General features: G+C 35.3%; 1 protein-coding gene across 3 annotated transcripts; it reads right to left on the reverse strand.

Moving 5' to 3' along the window:
• Positions 1–10683: 10683 nt before the first annotated feature.
• Positions 10684–18992, reverse strand: LOC100793464 (fimbrin-2). Of its 3 annotated transcripts, none has more exons than XM_003547714.5 (15): positions 18825–18992; positions 18601–18701; positions 18123–18293; positions 17018–17259; positions 16766–16937; positions 15970–16008; positions 15692–15760; positions 15491–15607; positions 14538–14749; positions 14059–14217; positions 13514–13713; positions 13224–13381; positions 12310–12406; positions 11577–11668; positions 10684–10983 (listed from the first exon to the last, which is right to left on the reverse strand). In XM_003547714.5, exons 2-15 carry the CDS (start codon positions 18685–18687, stop codon positions 10798–10800), a joined length of 2001 nt encoding a protein of 666 aa, XP_003547762.1. In that variant the 5' UTR covers positions 18688–18701; positions 18825–18992; the 3' UTR covers positions 10684–10797. The 3 variants fall into 3 exon arrangements, with proteins under 3 accessions (XP_003547762.1, XP_014624726.1, XP_006599141.1); XM_014769240.3 differs by having other exon boundaries at positions 18601–18698; positions 18825–18988; XM_006599078.4 differs by lacking the exon at positions 18825–18992 and adding an exon at positions 18412–18518 and having other exon boundaries at positions 18601–18699.
• Positions 18993–19482: the final 490 nt, after the last annotated feature.

Consider the following 19482-nt stretch of genomic DNA (forward strand, 5'->3'; position numbering starts at 1 on the left):
TTACCTCCAAAGCACTTGAAATCATCTTCTTTTGAATTCTACCAATCAAAAATTGAAAAGATGTTAATTTCTTCTTCATTTCCTTTAAAAAATAATAAAGTAAAGAAATTACACTCATTTATTAGCCAAAATTGACTATCAAATTAGCTCATATTTTGCACTTATCAACTCCCCCAAATTAAAACATTTGTTTTTCCTCAAGCAAAAGACAAGTTCTAAGTGTGCCAATACATGAGATAATCGCGAATCCTTTCAAACTTTTAATTGCCTGATTCTGAGCTCGCATTAGTCTTGATCTTGTGGACAAAGCATGAAGGAATACACATTGATGTAGCTCCATGTGGAGCTTGTAGGCCTTGGATCTTCTTCATCAATGGAGTCATTTGCTTCTTAAAGATCAATGGCAGCATAATGGAGAAGGAAGAAAGATGATTGGAGATGTCACTTCAAGGAGAAGATGAGTCAAGAACAAGCTCACCACCATAAGAAGCCATGGCTAAGAGCTTGAAGGTATGAGAAGATGAGTGGAGGGAGAAGGAGAGAAGGAGCATGGAATTTTATGCCTCAAATGAGGTCTGAACTTTGAAGTGTAATTCTCAAATGATGAAAGTTAAAAAAAAGCACATACAAGGACTCTATTTATAGCCTAAGTGTCACACATAATTGGTGGGAAATTTGAATTTCTATTCAAATTTCACTTGAATTTGAATTTGAAATTGTGGAGCCAAATTTGGAGCCAAAATTTCACTAATTATGATTAGTGAACTTTAGTTATGGTTCAGCTCACTAATCCAAGATCAAGTCCAAAATTCTCCACTAAGTGTGCTTAGGTGTCATGAGGTATGTAAAGCTTGAAGGACATGCACAAAGTGTGACTATATGATGTGACAATAGGGTGTAGCAAGCAAATACTCACCTCTCCCTTAGGATGATAAAAAATTTAATTGGATTGGGCTTCTCCCAATTCAATTAAATTTCTCTCCCAACACACACATCAAATAGTGCACTTAATGCATGTGAAATTACAAAACTACCCCTAATAGAACAACTAGTCTAGGTGCCTTAAAATACAAGAGCTGAAAAATCCTACATTACTAGGGTAGCCTCCCTACACTATGGAGCCTTAAATACAAGGCCCAAAAATAATGAAACTCTAATATAATATGTACAAAGATAAGTGAGCTCATACTTAACCCATGGGCCTAAAATCTACCCTAAGGCTCATGAGAACCCTAGGGCCTTCTCTTGCATCTCTGGCCCAATCTTCTTAGAGTCTCCTAGTCATGGCTCTGGTGATGGGCCCCTTCCTTGGGGGGATTGCATCACATATGGAGATTAAAAAGGTTAGCAAGTAAAAACTTCATCAAGGTAGACTTACCACACTTCATTCCTCACATGGCTAGTGTTTCTCTCAGCGCACAAATGTCTCGGCTTAGAATGTTTTCAAAATCAACAATTGAACCAATGTTCCAAACTTTGCACTTTTTCTCAGTTAAAGCAATCATACATACATATTGTGGATCACTAAGGGCTTTTTAGGCTTCTAAGTTGGCCGGGCTAACAAAGAACTCATGGTTTTTCTTGGGAAAACAAAGTTAAGTTATAAGAGAGCACCTACTTGATAACCCATGACTTGTATTTCAAAAGACCCAACTACCCTTTATTTCTAACAACACATAAAATTTATTTGGACTTAAGTTGCTATCAACTTTTTATTTGAGCTCAAGGCTTGCTTCTTTTTTTCATTTTTTTACAATAGAAATTGATTTGGTACTGTAGCAACTCATCATATTTTATCTTTGCGTGTGCTCTGTTGGTGATGTTCTTGAAACAATTTTTTTTTCACCCAACCAAAATTCCAACTCCCCCAAATTAAGGGTAAATTTTCCTTGACCTATGCTCTCCTACAACCTAAGATAAGGTGGTCATTAATTTCATTAGGCTCAGGAAAAAAAGAATTAATTGCATTAGGCTTAACATGGTGCAAGGGATTCATTCAAATAACAGGTTGGCTATTTGGCTAAGTGGCTAAGAAAAAAAAACAAGGCCTTTATCATTTCCACCTTATATATGTACCCAAACAGTCTAAGAATCATGCAAAATCAGGAAATTAAGAACAATCGCTCTCTCATAGTTACAAGGTCACACATTTCACCGAACATTTGTGAAGTGTTTGGCTTACCATACCATGATTTCCGTTCAGACATGCTAACCTATTTACTCTTGTGCTTTCGATTCATACTTCATCACTCATAATGACGCCTGCTCATTAGAAGAATCAAAACTATCACGTCAATACATAGTATCTCATGCATCAATTCACCCAAAACAAGTTGTGGCCAATTATTGATTTCATAGGACTCTATCATGTAGTTTTTTTTATTCAATAACTGAAATCAAATTAAAGAAAACTAAAGATATGAAAAATAAAGAAAAGAAAAAAAAATCCTGGTAAAAAACATGGGCCTCAATCCTGTATGGGCCCTGGATCCCAAGCTTTGTGAGCATCACTGATGTTCGCAACATAATCATCATAAACTTCAACATCTGTGGCATCATCATCAGCAACACCAAAGGTGTCATCCCCCTAATAGAAGGAAGTTGGACTCCTAGCCAAGCAACCTGGGCTAGGAATGCCTTTGGTGTCATCACCGATTGCTGGAGGGTGAGATGGTGGAGGCTCTGCATTAGTAGGTACTAGCCGTGGTGGAGACTATGCAGCATAGAGAGGAGTTGCTCCGGTTGAGAAAAAAAGCAAAGAATGGCCGGTAGGTGGAGGAGAGACGTCTGGAGGAGGGACCGCTGATGGAGGATCTGGTGGAATATCTTGAGTGGCTTGGGCCCTGACCTGTTTTGGCCCCAAGAAGACACTAGAAGAGTTCGTAGGATTCACAACTAACTTGGCTTCATCTTCTTTTAGAAACACAGAATTCAAGTGCCTCCCAACAAGGTTAGCATTTTGCTCATTTTCCTCCACCTTAAAACAAGTCTTGCTATTACTGGGATGCTCATTTGCCTCAAACAAGTTAAAGGTGACTTTTTAGTCCTCCATACTCATCTCCAAGTTTCCTTTCCCCATTCCACAACACACTTTGCAGTCAGCATGAATGGCCGCCCCAGAATCATGGGGATCTCAACATCTTCAATGTTCATGATTACAAAGTCCACCAGAAAAGTGAGTTGATTGACTTTGACCAGGACATCTTCTACCACTCTGAATGGTCTTGTGATGGAGCGGTCTACCAGCTGTAATGTCATTCTTGTAGGGTCAATCTTGAGGTTCCCTATTTTCCTTCACATAGAAAGCAACATCAAATTGATACTTGCTCCTAAGTCAATAAGAGCCTTACCTACGGATACACTCCTAATAGAGCATGGGATGGTGATGCTTCCCGGATCTTTGAACTTGGGAGGTAGTTTTTGGATTACTGCACTGCAATTGCCTCCCACCTCAATGGTTTTGTTGTTGATGTGCTTTCCCTTTTTTATGAGGACGTCCTTTAAGAACTTTATGTAAAGTGACATTTGTTGTAGGGTCTCTCCAAAAGGGATAGTAATCTCCAGCTGCTGGAATATGTGAAGGAACTGCTTGAAGTAGCGTTCCTTGTCCTTCCTTAATGGCACCAGAGGGTACGGTGCCTCCTTTGATGAGGCTGGTGGTATTTCTCTTTTGGTCTTGGTCTTAATGAGTTAGACCTCATCACCACTCTCCTTACTCTTATCTTTTTGTCCCTCTTCTTTCTTTTCTCCTTCCTCATCACGCACATCCTTCTCAATTCTCTTTTCCTTCTCAGCACTTTCCCTCCTAGTGAAAATTACCTTGCACTCCTCTTTGAGATTCATCTCAGTATTGGCCCCAAAGGTGCTAGTGGGTCTTTCAGCCATTTGTTTGGCTAATTATCCCACTTGTATCTCCAGGTTCTTGATGGATGACTCTGTGCTCCTATAGTTGGACATGGATATCTGCATGAATTGATTCAATGTCTCCTTAAGCTTGTTGGTCTTCTCATAAAGATCGACCTTTTGGTTGGAATTCTAGATAGGTTGACTTTTTTACTCCTTGTTGAACTGGTTCTCCGGATGATTCCTCCAGCTTGAGCCCAATGTGAAATTTCTCCCTTGGTTGAATCCCGGCGGTCCTCCTTGGTTGTAGCCTTGGAATCCGTGGTGATTCTAAGCTTCCATGTAGTTGACCTCGTTGGCTGCAACGTCTTGAACCATGCATGAGCCTGACTCATGAGCACCCCAACAAATGTTGCATCCTCCACTGTGCATGGTTGAAGGAGGTTGCACTGCATGTAGTTGTTGGGGAAGATTACTTAGAGTGGCTATAAGAGTCTCCAAGGTCTTGGTAAGGAGCTTGTTTTGAGCCAACACAACATCTTGAGAAGTGAGCTCAAGAAGACTTTTCTTTTTGGGTGTGTAGGCTCGATCACGGAGGATGGCATGATCATTGGCTACCATATTTTTTATCCGTTCCATGGCTTCTTCTGGAGTCTTCAACTTGATCTTCCCACCAGCTAAGGCATCGAGGAGCTGCTTGGAATAAGGTCGTAAGCCATTAATGAAGATGTTGAACTAGATTGGCTCACTAAACCATGAGTAGGAGTCTTTCGGAGTAACTCGTGGAAGTGGTCAAGGGCTTCACTCGACGATTTCCATCTTCCTCTCAGCGGTCTTGGACTTCAGGAAGTACTTCTTCAGGAACTTTTCCACTACCTCTTCTCATGTCTGCAAGTTATTCCCCATGAATAAGTGAAACCATCTTTTTGCTTCGCCGGCCAAGGAGAAAGAAAATAGGTTGAGGCAGACAACATCTTCTGGCACTCCTGCTATCTTCACTATGTTACAGATCTCAATGTATTTGGCCAAATGTGCGTACGGATCTTCACACGATTGGCCATGAAACAAATATCCCTGGATCAGCTGGATGAGAGAATGTGGATATGAAATATTGGCTGCCTGCACCTCCTATCTGGCTATGCTGCTAAAATATTGAGGTGTAGCAGAGCTAGAGTAATCCTTTAGCATCATCCTCTATGGACGATCGTCTGCCATGATGCATTCTTCCAAAGGAACAAGTTTGTTTCCTCGCATACACAAAAGAAACAACTACCGTGCAGGTTATCACATAATAAAAATTAAAACTAAAAATAATAATGTTTTTTAAGTAGAATAAAATAAGAGTGAATAAAGAAAAATTAAAAATGTTTTTTTTGAAAAATTAAATAAATAATAAAAAAATTAAAAGATATAACTGAATTTAAATAAAAAATAAAGAATGATTTCTCTCAAATTGGGATTTGTAACAACCAAGTATGAAAACCAAAATCTCCGGCAACGGCGCCAAAAACTTGTTACTAGATTGACAAGTGTACCAATTTTATCACAAGTAGTAAAAATTAAAATGGAAGTCCAAGTGTCGAATCTACAGGGACTTTGGTTGTACTTAAGTGATGCAAGCCCAATTATTAAGCAATAAGAAGAAGTAGAAGAAGAAAAGATAAAGAATTGGAAGTGTGAAATTTGGAGTAAGGCAAAGAAAAAAAGAAAGATAACAAGAAAAATAAATAATAGTTTAAATGCGAAAAGATGAAGTCAGAATGCAATAATGTTGGGGGTCTAGTAGGCCAAAACTACTTATAATGTTAGGGGTCTACGTAATAAGTGATGGAATGACATGAGCTGTGTTAAAGTTAGCTGTATTTCATTTACATGATATGTATATCTATGTTGTCCTATTTTTCTCTATTAGTTAGGAATGTGATAACTCACTCCCTATGTGTTGTTTGCGTTTGGATCTTGTGATGATCTCGAGCTTTGTGTTTGTGGGAGCAGATGATTAGGTGGATGATTTTGGAAAGCCTTATGCTAGAGGCTGCTGGAACACAATGCTCTAATAGGATGTGACATTGAGACATGGATTTCTGTAATATCTGCATAATGTTCTGAACATGTCATTTTATGTTATTCCGCTCTTTAACTTATTTCCTTTTTTAAAAAAAATGGATGACCTTGTTTTGGGCCAAAGCTGATGTAGCTCCATGTGGAGCTTGTAGGCCTTGGATCTTCTTCATCAATGGAGTCCTTTGCTTCTTGAATTTTAATGGCAACGGAATGGAGAAGAAGAAGAGTTGAGAGGAGATGCCACTTCAAGGAGAAGATAAGTCAAGAAGAAGCTTACCACCATAGGAAGCCATGGATAAGAGCTTGAAGGTAGGAGAAGATGAGTAGAGGGAGAAGGAGAGAATGAGCATGAAATTTTGTGCCTCAAAAGAGGTTTGAACTTTAAAGTGTAATTCTCAAATGATCAAAGTTGAAAAAATGCACACACATGACCTCTATTTATAGCCTAAGTGTCACACAAAATTGGAGGGAAATTTGAATTTCTATTCAAATTTGACTTAAATTTGAAATTGAATTTGTGGAGCCAAATTTTGGAGCCAAAATTTCACTAATTATGATTAGTGAAATTTATTTCCCAACACACACATCAAATATTCACTCGATGCATGTGAAATTACAAAACTACCCCTAATACAAAAACTAGTCTAGGTGCCCTAAAATACAAGGGCTGAAAAATCCTACATTTCAAGGGTGCCCTACCTACATTATGGAGCCCTAAATACAAGGCCAAAAGATAATGAAACTTTAATCTAATATGTACAAAGATAAGTGGACATATACTTAGCCCATGGGCCTGAAATCTACCATAAGGCTCATGAGAACCCTAGGGCCTTCTCTTGCATCTCTGGCCCAATCTACTTTGAGTCTTCTATACAATGCCCTTGTGGGATAGGATTGCATTAAGAGTTGTGTTTTATACCCTTATTTGATAAGTTTTTAATTTGGTGATTAACACTAATGTGAACCTTTTACCCATGTTACCAGATTGGCAAGTGTACCAATTTTATGACAAGCAGTAAAGATTAAAATGGAAGTCCAAGTGTCGAATCCACATGGACTTTGGTTGTACTTAAATGATGCAAACCCAATTATTAAGCAACGAGAAGAAGTAGAAGAAGAAAAGATAAAGAATTGGAAGTGTGAAATTTTGAGTAAGGCAAAGAAAAGAAGAAAGATAACAAGAAAAGTAAATAATAGTTTACATGCAGAAAGATGAAGTCATAATGCAATAATGTTGGGGGCCTAGTATGCCAAAACTACTTATAATTTAATGTAGTAGATTTTCTCTAATTAATGAAATCCTTGTTTCCACCCGTATCTACTGAATTATCCTATCTCTGGTTTCCCGCACGAAGGACCTAGTTTATTTATCCTTTTTTTCCCAAAATTTTTTTGCATAAATAATATAACAAACCACATTAAGATAAGAGATGCAAAAATTCTTAAGCAAAATAAATGTCAATGTATTTCTAGCAATGAATTTATTTAGATAACCATCCCTAATTCTCTAGAAAATAATCATTCTTCTATTCATTACCATCTAAACATTATATGGGTGGTCATGCCATAATAACAGAAAAAACATATAGAAGAATAATAGAAACATAATTGCATTAAATAGATAGTAGGGAAGAATTACATTACAAGAGTTTGGCCTCCAGGCTCCCAACAAAAAGGGGTTTGGCCTCTCATAGTCATTAGAGGCTTTACACTTCGGGAGCTAATGAAAGAAGGGGTTGGATGACTAATAGCAAGAAAAAGGGAAATGGATAAAAAACATAGAAGGGTTTTCCCTAAGGGATAGACTGAGGCTTTGGATAGCTATGAGACTTTGTGTGTCTTTCCCCTTTACTTCTTCCTCCTTATATAGCCTTCAGGTAACTAAATTTTCACGCTGAATTCGCTCTTAGCGCAAGCCGCTAAGCACACATTTGGGCTTCACTGTGGGGTTTTTGCATGCTAAGCTTGTAGTGTGAGCTAAGTTTGCATCGCACTAAGCCAGTAGTGTGGGCTAAGCCTGGAGTACACGCTAAGCCTGCAATGCATGCTAAGTGAGTTGTCCAATTCTTCCAACTTTTCTTGAAGGCCTTTTTTTCCAAGTTTTTGTATCAATTTTTCCTCCAAAGCACTTGAAATCATCTTCTTTTGAATTCTGCCAATAAAAAATTGTGAAGATGTTAATTTCTTCATTATTTCCTTAAATACAATAATAAAGTAAAGAAATTACACTCATTTATTAGCCAAAATTGAGTATCAAATTTACTTATATTTCACAGTTATCAACCCACGTGAGCTCCTTTAGGTTTGTTGAATAAAATAATTTTAATTAATTTTCTATTTTCATGTATGATATTACATAAATTTGTATGTAACACTATCAGAATTCGTATTAGCTGGTCGCGAATCATTCTATGTCCAACATTAGAAGGACGAGTGTTACCATAGGCATGTCCAGTGGAATTGGAGTTAGACTGCTGAGATGAATAATTCTGAGAATTTGGATTAGGATTCGAGGGATCATGCAAAGTGGGAGAATAACTTGGCTAATAGTATTTGTAATAGCAATAGTGGCAGTTAGAAGATGTGTGATTGTACTTCAAATAAAATGACATTGAAAGTCAACAAACCTTTCTTTGTGGTTGAGACCACCACCACCCTGATCACCGTGATTGAAATTACCTCCGTGACCAAAACCACCGCGAGAGTTAGACGAAAAATTCTCATAATTAGGTTGCAATGCTTTGTTTAGCACATTATAGCCATCAAATCCATATGCAAGCGAAAAGTTAAGATTAGTCTGTGTGTAGTTGATTGTCAATGAGTTAGAGAAACCATGCTTCTGAAACTTTTGAAGATGAGCTTCATGAGCTAATAACAACACTTCAACCGAAAGAGATTCAAACTTTCTTTCGATAAAAAAAGTCACAGAATGATAATCTTGAGGAAGACCTTCGAGGATCGCATTGATGAGCTCTTAAGGCAAGATCAAACTTCCAACAAAGGATAGAGAATCACACATAGCCTTGATTTTGAGAAGAAATTCACGCATAGGCTTGTCCACAAGCACTATCACATGTAGTTCGGTCTGCAATTGGCAAGCTCTTGCTCGTGTTTGTTTGTGAAAATGGTCATGGATTTTCTCCCAGACTTGATAAGACTGAATGCTTCCAAGCACTTGAAAAAGGATCAACTTCGAAAGAGTCAAAGCCATGTGAGTAGCACCCGATCCTACTACTCCAAGTCTTCATACGTAGGATTTTCACGTCCGGTTGCATAATCTTCATTAGAGAGGAACCTTGGAAGAATTATCGGATTTGCTACAAACCGTTGAAGACGATGAGATTTGATCCCCGGTTCCACTGGTTGATGCCACATCAAAAAATTGGAATCATTGAGTTTCTCAGCAATGGAGTTTGGAAATGTGGGAGAGAATGTGAACTAATTGTTCAAAGAAGCCATAGTCGATCACACTAGGCTCTAGATATCATAATAGAATCTTAAGAGAAGATATTTTGATAAAAGAAAAAGGAAACAAAGTTTAGTTTCATTAACCCAAATAACTCAAGAGTACAAAACTGTTTATATAGACAAAGCTGTTAATTATGACAACTGTAATTAGTTGTCATTAACTAACTAACTATCTTAGTGAACTAACCCACTTAAGACTTAACTAGACTGCAGTTGAATGACTGCAGCTCTCTTACAATACTCAATAAATTTCATATTATTATGTATGAGTTGTGCATGGTTCGTCAAACATGGTACACAATAAAAAGTTGTCCTCTAACATGAGCACTTGCCATGTACTGTTCTCTCTGTGTCGAACCCCAATGTGCATCAAACAGACCATTACATTACTGCTAGTCAAATAATGCCTCTTTAATTACAAAATTAAGTAAATTTGGTCACTTCTATAATTTTATTCTAATTGAAGCCTTCAAATTATTTTTATATCTACATATTTAGATGCTTATGATGGATTGGAGATATAAAAATTAGAAAGATCGTACAAAATGTGCTTATTAGAATTTGAAGTGCAAAAAATTTGAGTGAAATTTGATATTTTGGTATGCTATTAAGGTTGTGTTTGCAAAGAGAGAGATAAGTTACCAAAGATGGAAATGGGATAGAAACATTTGGTTAGTTAGTACAATTTTGGATATTAAACTTACAAATTTCTCTCTTTACGGTTGTAGTAAAATTGATTTTTTTTGCAAAAAAAAAAAAATCAATGTTTTGCCAAAAAAAAAATTAGATCCAAAAATCAATTTTCTTTGACACAAAAAATATTAATTCTCATGTATTCTCTTAAACCAAACAAAACAACATATCATTTTATTTCTATTTGATTTCTTCTTTTTCAAATTATCTCTCTTTTATTTCTATCTATCATATATTTTTCCTCTAAATCAAACCCAACCTAAAGTATTTTGTTCTACAAACTCTTTATGTAGAGAATGCTAACCTATACACGAATACGTCTAAGTAAGCAAAATGCCTTTTTAAATTACTTATTTTGTTAACAGAAAGAGTTTTACTCTATTAATAAACTAGTCGCCTATCTGTTTAAAACTTTCGTTGCATTTGGAATCCTATTATTCATAAAAAAAGTACAAGTATGCTTAAATCGTTTCTGGTTAATACTGAATGGTCAGTAGTTTTTTTTTTTTTTTTTTTTTTCCTTTCATAAGTGGACATGGAAAAAAGCACTTCACATAAGTGACGTTTCAAACTGGCAAAAAATAAAAATAAAACCCCCACTATTTACATAGTTGCTTGAACAAAATTTGCTTTGAAACCATTAAATTAACTAGTGTCATACATTGATCTTTTGATCAACTAAAAAGAGTGGTTATATATATATATAACGGTTTCACTCAAGGCATATATTTATATGTTCCCATTCTCATCTAGTGATGAATCAGAGGCAGAGTCATCTAGTGTTGAGTTTGATGTAGTCTCCAATTGACCCCCACTCTCGTTATCGGAAGTTCCCACTGTCCTTTCTTCATGAGGGTGTTTTAGGCACCAAGACATTATACTAGCTGTTAGTGTAAGGATCATTTTTGGATTCACCTGAAATTGTGTAACAGCATTGTCATAAAGTAAGCACTGCACACAAAAAGAACTTAATTGGAATGCATTAACAATGTAAATGTTTTTTTTAAGGTTTTTTATACTATTATCCAATCATGAATTGCCATATAAATAAGAGTTAAAATTTGATATAATGTCAATGGAAAGAATTTTAAAGTAATTATTATAAAAAGAAAAAACCATTTTATCATATATGACAATTTATGATGGGATAATAACGTAAACAAGCATTATAGGCATTTGAAAAGTAATTACAAAATATTGATTTTTAAAATAATTATTTTAAAACTCATATCTAGGATGCTTTTAATTGGTTGATATAGTATAAAAAAATGTTTACACTAACAGTGCATCAAAATCAAACTCAAATGAGAAAAAAAAGTCAAATCTAGTTAGAAATGACATGGACTAATATGCTATTTGACTATTTTTGAAGAAATTCCCTAAAAAGTGCGCGTGTATTAGGTTGAAGGTTCAAACCACAACTGAATGTTTCAGCAGTTTTAAATAATAATAATAATAATTTTTTTTTAACAAAGAAAAGCGCAATATTAGTATTGATTCCAAACTACCTCAGTGATGTCTTCAGGAAGCAGGAATATAGAACATCCAAGCTTTCTTGCAATACTGATAATGTAGGTGGCGTTCATCTTTTTCTCTTGGTCTGCAGGAAGCATGTAATACAAAAGTTATAGGAATGTAAACCAAGATAAAGGCAAAAGTGAGGAATGTCCCCACAAGGCCACAACAATTTTTTAGTTCATTCCATGTGGCAGACAGAGATAACCTCAGCTAGAGACAATTTCATGATTTACATTAATCAATCAAGTCAAGAACACGATATATTGCAGAAGACTAAAACAGCTTATTTTATCTGCCAATCAAACTTTTCCAATCTAGATGTGTGCCACTCAGTTACAGTAAATAATTCAAGGTTAAGTGTTGATCCACTCCTATATATTAAGTTAGATCATACAGTGGTTTTAATCATGAAGTATGACTGTAGGTTTGACAAGTGATGAAAGTTTTTCATATTTCAATAATTTCAGAAGCAGCCAATTCCTATCATCAAAAGTTGTTGATTGTCACAAAACATAAATTTCCCACATACCACCATTTCGCATTAAATTAGACAGACATGATATAAAGCCAATATTGCTTAAAGAATGTCATCAGAAAAACATCTAAAGCAATAAAAGAATCCAATGCAAGAAAAAGAGGTCATGCCTATAAAAGAAGCACAAGCAATTGGAATGTGTGGTTCGAAAACAAGCACAATATTGAAAGGGTAAAGAGAAAACATACAGGTTACTCCCTTTGTTACAAGACCCCAATTTACAGCTCTGGGTGTCACTGAACTTAGAAGCTCAAGGAAAAATATTCCATCTGATAAACTTTTATCCTGAAATTTGAAATTGTAATAATTTATTTAATAACTTATTCTGTAATCATTTAAAACCTGAACACATGCTACAAGTCAAACATGAAAAATGCAGCATAGATTATTTACCAGAAAAGAATTATACTGGGTAAACAAAATTATTCTGAACACTTGGCCAGGCTATCATGTGGATTTCAATATTTTGCAAGTCAATTAATCCAAGATATTTTAGATTATAGTATGGTGAAGGTTAAAAAAGCTACTTCTGGAATATTTAGATTCTGTTCAAGATTAACATTATCTAAAGGCAGTATTTTGAATTTCAATGTTCACTACAAAATACAGATAAAATCACATGCTTAAGCAATTTTTGTTTATTGCAATATGCTAAAGAAAATTGTTTTTGGCAATTTTACCAATCCTACTATTCTCAAGGTTTTTTTTGTGTGCCAAATTTACGTACACGAGAATGCTCCTCCACAAAGCAAGCATCAGATTCAAAATTTCACACTCAGCATCTACAAAATGCCTTGGCACAAATAATGGCTACATATTGGTCATTATGCTGCCCCAGACCGATATCTCCTGTCAAGAAAAGTATCTCTTGGCAAGGTTTGTCCATGTGCATGAGTCTCAATAGAATACTATGCTGGTGTCATTTGATCCATGTAGCCAAGTTGAAAAAAGGTAGGTTTTTGTTGTTTGATCACTAAATATGTTTTTCAACGTTACCACATACCAATTAAAATTAGCATTATTAACAAAGAAAATGTGGCTAAAAACTAAATCAATGAGCAGATGCTTGAGTGAAAGGACTATAAAGGTACAATTTCAATACCTTAAAACTGTCCATGCGGCTTTGGCTTCTGGAGCTGCTAACCTTGCTGTTGGCCCACTCTAAAATATCAGCATCATTTATTTCCTTTCCACGAGAGTAAAATCTCAAGTTCTTGAGAAGTTGTAGGATATTGTATCGCATCAATTGCCACAAATAAGCTAAAAAAATCAAATAGTATTTGATTTAGTCTCTGTATGTGTGATCATTGAATTTAGTGGGGTATGATCAACAGATTAATTGATTAACTACAAGGTAAGTAGTAACAGCACGAAATTTGGAGGTCAACCTACCTAGTATTAATTTTTTATTTCCCTGCACAATGTCATTTCCAGCAACATTTACCAGCGAAAATTTAAGCTGTTTCCCTATTTTCACAACTTGGTTGCAGTTCTCCACTTTTCTAAATGGCATCTTAATCGGAGGCTTATTAGCAATCTTCCAATTGACAATCCCTGGCGACACCTTGTCAAGAGTCTCTAGAAGAACCCACCTGTAAAGAACCAGCATCATCACAACTCAATGGATAATAAAGATTAAAAAACAACTGTGAGGTCTGCTACATTAATAACACAATGTCATTTGACTCGGTTAAAGACCAAATAAAGTCTGCATGAGTTATCTATGACAAAATAATTCCAATATAGCAAATGCAATTAAAAGGAATTACATTACTTAACTAAAATATGAACTGTAAAGTGAATAAAAGTTATAGCAAAAAACAATCAATTGTAAATGACAACTAGTTTCAATTCTATACAAAACCTTATAACAAACCAATTCAAGCATAATATAGAATGCAAATAAGAGAACTAGTAAAAATGTTAGAGATATTCACCCATTTCGGAGATCCTCGAAGACATTGTTGATATATGTTGAATTTCCAAAGCTATTCATCCAAAGGCGAAATGCTCTTTCTTCTCTAGAGTCTAGGGTGTCATCTGGAAATGTCTCAAGGAGAGACATCTGTTGTTTTGTCTGGGCTGAAAGTCCATTCCTACAAGAGGGAAGTTGAGTTAGTAGGCGTATATATCTTAAAAACCAAAAATAAAAATCGGGTGTATTCAAACTTATCAGACCTTGACCACAATTTAGCTAAGGTCTGATATTTTACTAAAGACTTAATTGTCTGTTAAGTACACCATATGCCAAATAGACTGAAGTCAATAAAATAACTACTGATAAAAACAAATAAACAGTGAATGAAAGCCCGAAATTAAGTTCCATTTTTTTTTGCTTTATCCATCCACAACCCAAAAATGAAATGATTTACATGCTTAATAATATAATACTTGAGAAGAGGATGGTTATTCTCACCTGTGCTGGAAAATATGAGCAACAAAGGCAAGATTAAGATTTGGGGATCCTTCCACTATGTCTCTCGCAGTTAAGTATCGCTTGCAACCCATCTTATCAGCATGTTCAAGAACTAACTTTGCTCTTTCAAAGGGATTTTTAACTGCCAACGTGGAGAGATTAGTGTGTTCAGGTGCAAGAACATTTAGAAGGTGTGCATAAGCCTCAGCATCCTGCAGTGTCCGAACCATAGAAGTGCAATAAGCAGCTATTTACAAGAAATGCTTTGAGAAGCTTCATTTATAATTAATGCCTACACTAACTTGACTTATAAATTTCCTATACTTCCAATGACTTAAGAATTAACTACTTTTCAACTTGAAAATGAAGACAACAAAAGGTAGATTATGAAATAATGATTCCTACACCAGACAATAGATGGCTGCAGTAGAAGTGGTCTACAACTCGGGCAAATTTAACCTGTCAGGGTTTGAATCTAGGAGTTGCCAATCTAGGAAGGCTTTATCTAACTGTCATCCATAGCCCAAAAGTTTGTCACTTTGTCTCACAGCTATGTCTGTGGGGATACTGAGCAACGATTAAGTAATATTCCTACAATAAATGAGTTTCTTTTTATAATACTAGTGTGTCTATATCCATACAGAGGTATGGCTCAGGTGTTCAAGCTGACAATTTTCTTTTTAATTGGACAAATAATGAGTAGTGTGCTCAACATGTGTCGAACAGGTATTAGGAAAGTGTTGGCATCCAAAACATTCAGCCATTACCAGACTTCAAACAAGAGAAGTGTCTTCACTTCATGGATCAAATGATCAAATTATTATTCTAGAGGAAGTGAACGAAACACAACTTTTGCATTGAGATAGTACTGAATGAACAGTGATTCTAGTTGTCCAAAGCAAATGATAGAATATAAGTACATTTACTTTTCACCAAATTAAGAACTCAATTACCTTCACATCAGAGGAGAAATTAGTGACAATCTTCTTGTACCCTGCTTTTTTCAAATGGAAATTCATCCACCTCAACAAGATTTTTTCTGGGGGTAGATTCATGAACTCTTCCATATCCTGTTAATTTTTTAAAACAAAAATTAAGGCAACATATACAATAAATAATGGAAATATGAAAAGATGAAGAAATAAAATATTTACCTTACTGTCATCAAGCAGCTCAAGCAGCTGTGGAGTTTTCTTCAAATCGAGGTCCGCCAATAATTGTATCTAATTTATCACCACCATTAGGAATGTCAAAAGCAGGCACCACAAAATGTAACATGCATTATGCAGTAGTGACCATTAATTCCATCAACCCAAGAATTAGACTAAATAACAACTTTCCACTTTCCAGATTTACTTGTAGGATAGGATGAAAGTTTTTACAAATTTAAACCAAAAGGTCATAAACTTGTGTATAATCAATGATTGTTTACCTTAATAATCTGAGAAATCACCCCAAGCACCAGATGACGCTGAAATGAGAACAAAAACATATTAGATTCCACTTCATGTGAAATTCACTACCATGATCAAATACTAATGCACAAAAATGACTGGGTAAAAAAATTCTCGAGATATCTTGATCAACTCACTTATCACACAGATAAATCTTGACCCCCTTCTTATCACATGCATCATGTTTTTCACTTGGCAAACATCTCAAACACAATTGTTCATATACCAGTTCAACATAGTTTAGGCACATGGGTGTCTTAACCTAACTTTTTAGCTCTTTAATCATTAGGCACATGGGTCTCTTAGCAGAACTTTTAAGCTCTTTGATTTAAGAAAACGTCATATAGATGGGCAGAACATGAATCTACAGCTGGTCTGCTATTTTAAGGCGAACTTAGATTATGCTAGTAAAGCTGATGTACATCAAACAGGATTAAATTTAATAATGCAGAAACTTCCTGAGTCCAATATAACAGAATACTTTTAGTAATCGCCATCATAATATCCTATTTCATGTGTAGCATTGCCAAAAAGAATAGAGAAAGGCTTTGACTGTAAAAAAATGTAGCATGCTATAAAGATACTTTACCAGCATTCGGAATCATTTAAAAAAAGGGGTAACTTGATTGAGAATTACTTTGATCGAGAAATAATCAAATCTGACCAGATTTCATTTATAAATTAAATTAAATCTTAAATTTTGTGGTTCTGCAGTGTACATGCCCACAATAATTCTGCTTTTATGGGTGGAAACTAGAAGGCCTACAAACATACCCTTCCTTCAATGAAGTCCTGAGTGCCAATGTTGACCACTGTACATCCAATTGCTTTAGCAGAGTTGAGGCAAAGTGTGTGATTTTCATTCCTTTCCCATGGATTGAGTATTCTTTTTGTATTGATCGCCCGTTCGTCGATGGTCCCTGGAACTGCTACATTGATAAGCTTGCTGCAACAGCATGTAACTCTTTTTAAAATAAAATCTCCAAGAACAGTGGAAATAGTAAACCAAGTGAAAATGAACAGTACCAAAGAAGAACACCATCTTTTGCAATTTCAAAGAGCTCATTGGTTGAAGGGTCAATAGGAAGATATTTCTTGAGGAACTCATCTTGTGCTAGATAGTGATTTATATGTGCTACATATGATGCTTTCTCTGATTCACTTATTGTGTGAAGCAATGTGGTTGTAGCTGCCTTGAGGAACGCTGACGAGTTCTTTGGACTACTTCCGGTTCTAGAATTCACAAATGTTTGGAGTTTCAAGTAGACCTGTCATCATTATATTATATCACTATTACAAGTTATCCTTGGATCAAAATTTAACCTGATCACAATAGCTGAAATTGTTCTAGTATGTTTCTAGTATTTTTCTACTCTTGAGATGAACCAGTCCCAAACTTCATTCCTTATACTGTCTGGTTACTATATCAATTAAAATACTCCACAATATGGTTATACATTTACAAAAGATGCAACCAGTATAATTAGAAAATTCAATGGAAATTTCAGCAAAATGAAGGATGAAAAGGTGCTTTTGAGTTTAGGGAGAAAAAAAGGAAATTGGTAAGAAAATTAATAAAAATGAAAAATATCCTTTAAATGCCATTTGGATTAGATTTATATCAGCACTAAAATCTAAAATTGCACAGCCTGATGCAATTTCACTGAAGGAAGCTTTTTTTATTTTATTTTTCATTCTGGCAAACTATTTGGGTTGTCAAACAAACAGGCTATAAGTGAAGGTTTCAAACGAGAAAAATCAAAAACCATATATACTTTTCTACTTATTCCTCTCTTCTATTTTTTATTGTTATCTTTTTTGTTGTACTAATAAATAAAGAAAACTCTAAATCAACCGGCTGATCTTTGATCATCATCTGGGCTCTAAAGCAACAGAAAACACCTGTTTCAATTCGCATATTCTTCTCCTATTTCAATGATATTGAAAAGATTTAAGATTGGCAAAGAAGAGAACAGTAATGGATCAGATAAAAAAGAATGAAAACGAAAAAGGTGATGCATAGTGTAGAATGTAGATATCGAATTTCGAAAAAGCCAAAAGATCCACCACCCTCAATAGGTTGATACCTGAACAGATGATTAGCAAATCAAGATTACAAAATAAAACTCACCTTGAGAAACAATTCAAAATCAACCTCCTCTTCAGTGTTCTGATACACATCCTTCACGCAAGAAGCTCTCTCTTCCTCACTCAGATTCTCTCCCACCACCTTCAACCTTGACATCTTCGAAGCCAAATCCGCAATCACAAGCCTCCCACTTTCCCTCCTCATGCTCATGAACTACACAAACACATATCAATCACACACTGATCATAACATGACCCAAATGCCCAATCAACACAACATCAAAAATCCAATTTCCAATAAAAACATGAGATTCAAACATGTTTTAGCTCACCCCACAATGGGATTGCAACCAAGATCAAGTTTTTAAAAAACAGTTTACGACCGCGATTTTGGCCACAACATCAAGGCTTTTGGGGTCTTCACATCAGTCGTATTTATCTACAATTTCCCACCATATCAAAAACCGTGACAAAGCTGCAATCGCGACCGCAATTTGAAACCTTAACCAAGAGGAACTTACATGGGACTTTAAGCTACGAAGCTCCACTTGTGTGAACTGATTCTGAAGCCATGGATCTGAAACAAGAATCCCCCAGTGACCAGACATGTCTTCAGCGTCTTCTGTTTCAACCAGAAAATGAATCAATATGGGAAATGAAGAATAACTGTATGAGAAGAAGAGAGAAATAAAACTTCAAAAGTGTATGTAATGTATTAATGTAACTCTGTAATGCAATAATGTACCTATTTAACTAACACTTGCTTCTTTTTTTTTTTTTTCTATCTCAATGTTACTCTTTCACTTTAGTCTTAAAAAGGCTTCTTCAAGAGTGGTGGTAGGAATGAAGAAAGGTGTGTGTGAAGTGAGAGAGTTGTCAATGCCAACACTACGGGACAGTTCAGAGTTGTCAGAGTTCAAAGTTGTTCTGTGAGAGAGAAAATCGAGAAAATTCAAATTATTATTACAATAATGTCCTAAGTTTGAACTTCCTAACATTTGGGGTGGGACCCTCTTCGTTGCCCGTTAAAAAGACATTTTTAAATTTTTACTTCCATGTTTAAACTTGGTATCGCCTAGCAATACATAGTTGAATTTACCCGGGTAAAATTAAGTTCAGATTTCTTAAACAATAATTCGAGTTTGAGTTTTATAAAAAAAAGTGATTAGGAGAAATTTTTTAATTAAATATGATCAATTATATTTTTTAATAAAAATTAATTATCAATAAAATTGATAAATATTTCATATTAATATTATGGTAAAAAAATCTGATGCTAATATTCTTTTTGTCAAGTTACATCGGCGTAAGTTGTTGTATTAATTTCAACTGTTACAAGTGTTTTTTTTAAGTGAAGTTACCGAACCTTGAAAATTAGACGTGTTGCTCTTTATGTTTAATTT

Source organism: Glycine max, chromosome 16 (assembly GCF_000004515.6).
Source record: "Glycine max cultivar Williams 82 chromosome 16, Glycine_max_v4.0, whole genome shotgun sequence".
NCBI classification, from domain to species: Eukaryota; Viridiplantae; Streptophyta; class Magnoliopsida; order Fabales; family Fabaceae; genus Glycine; species Glycine max.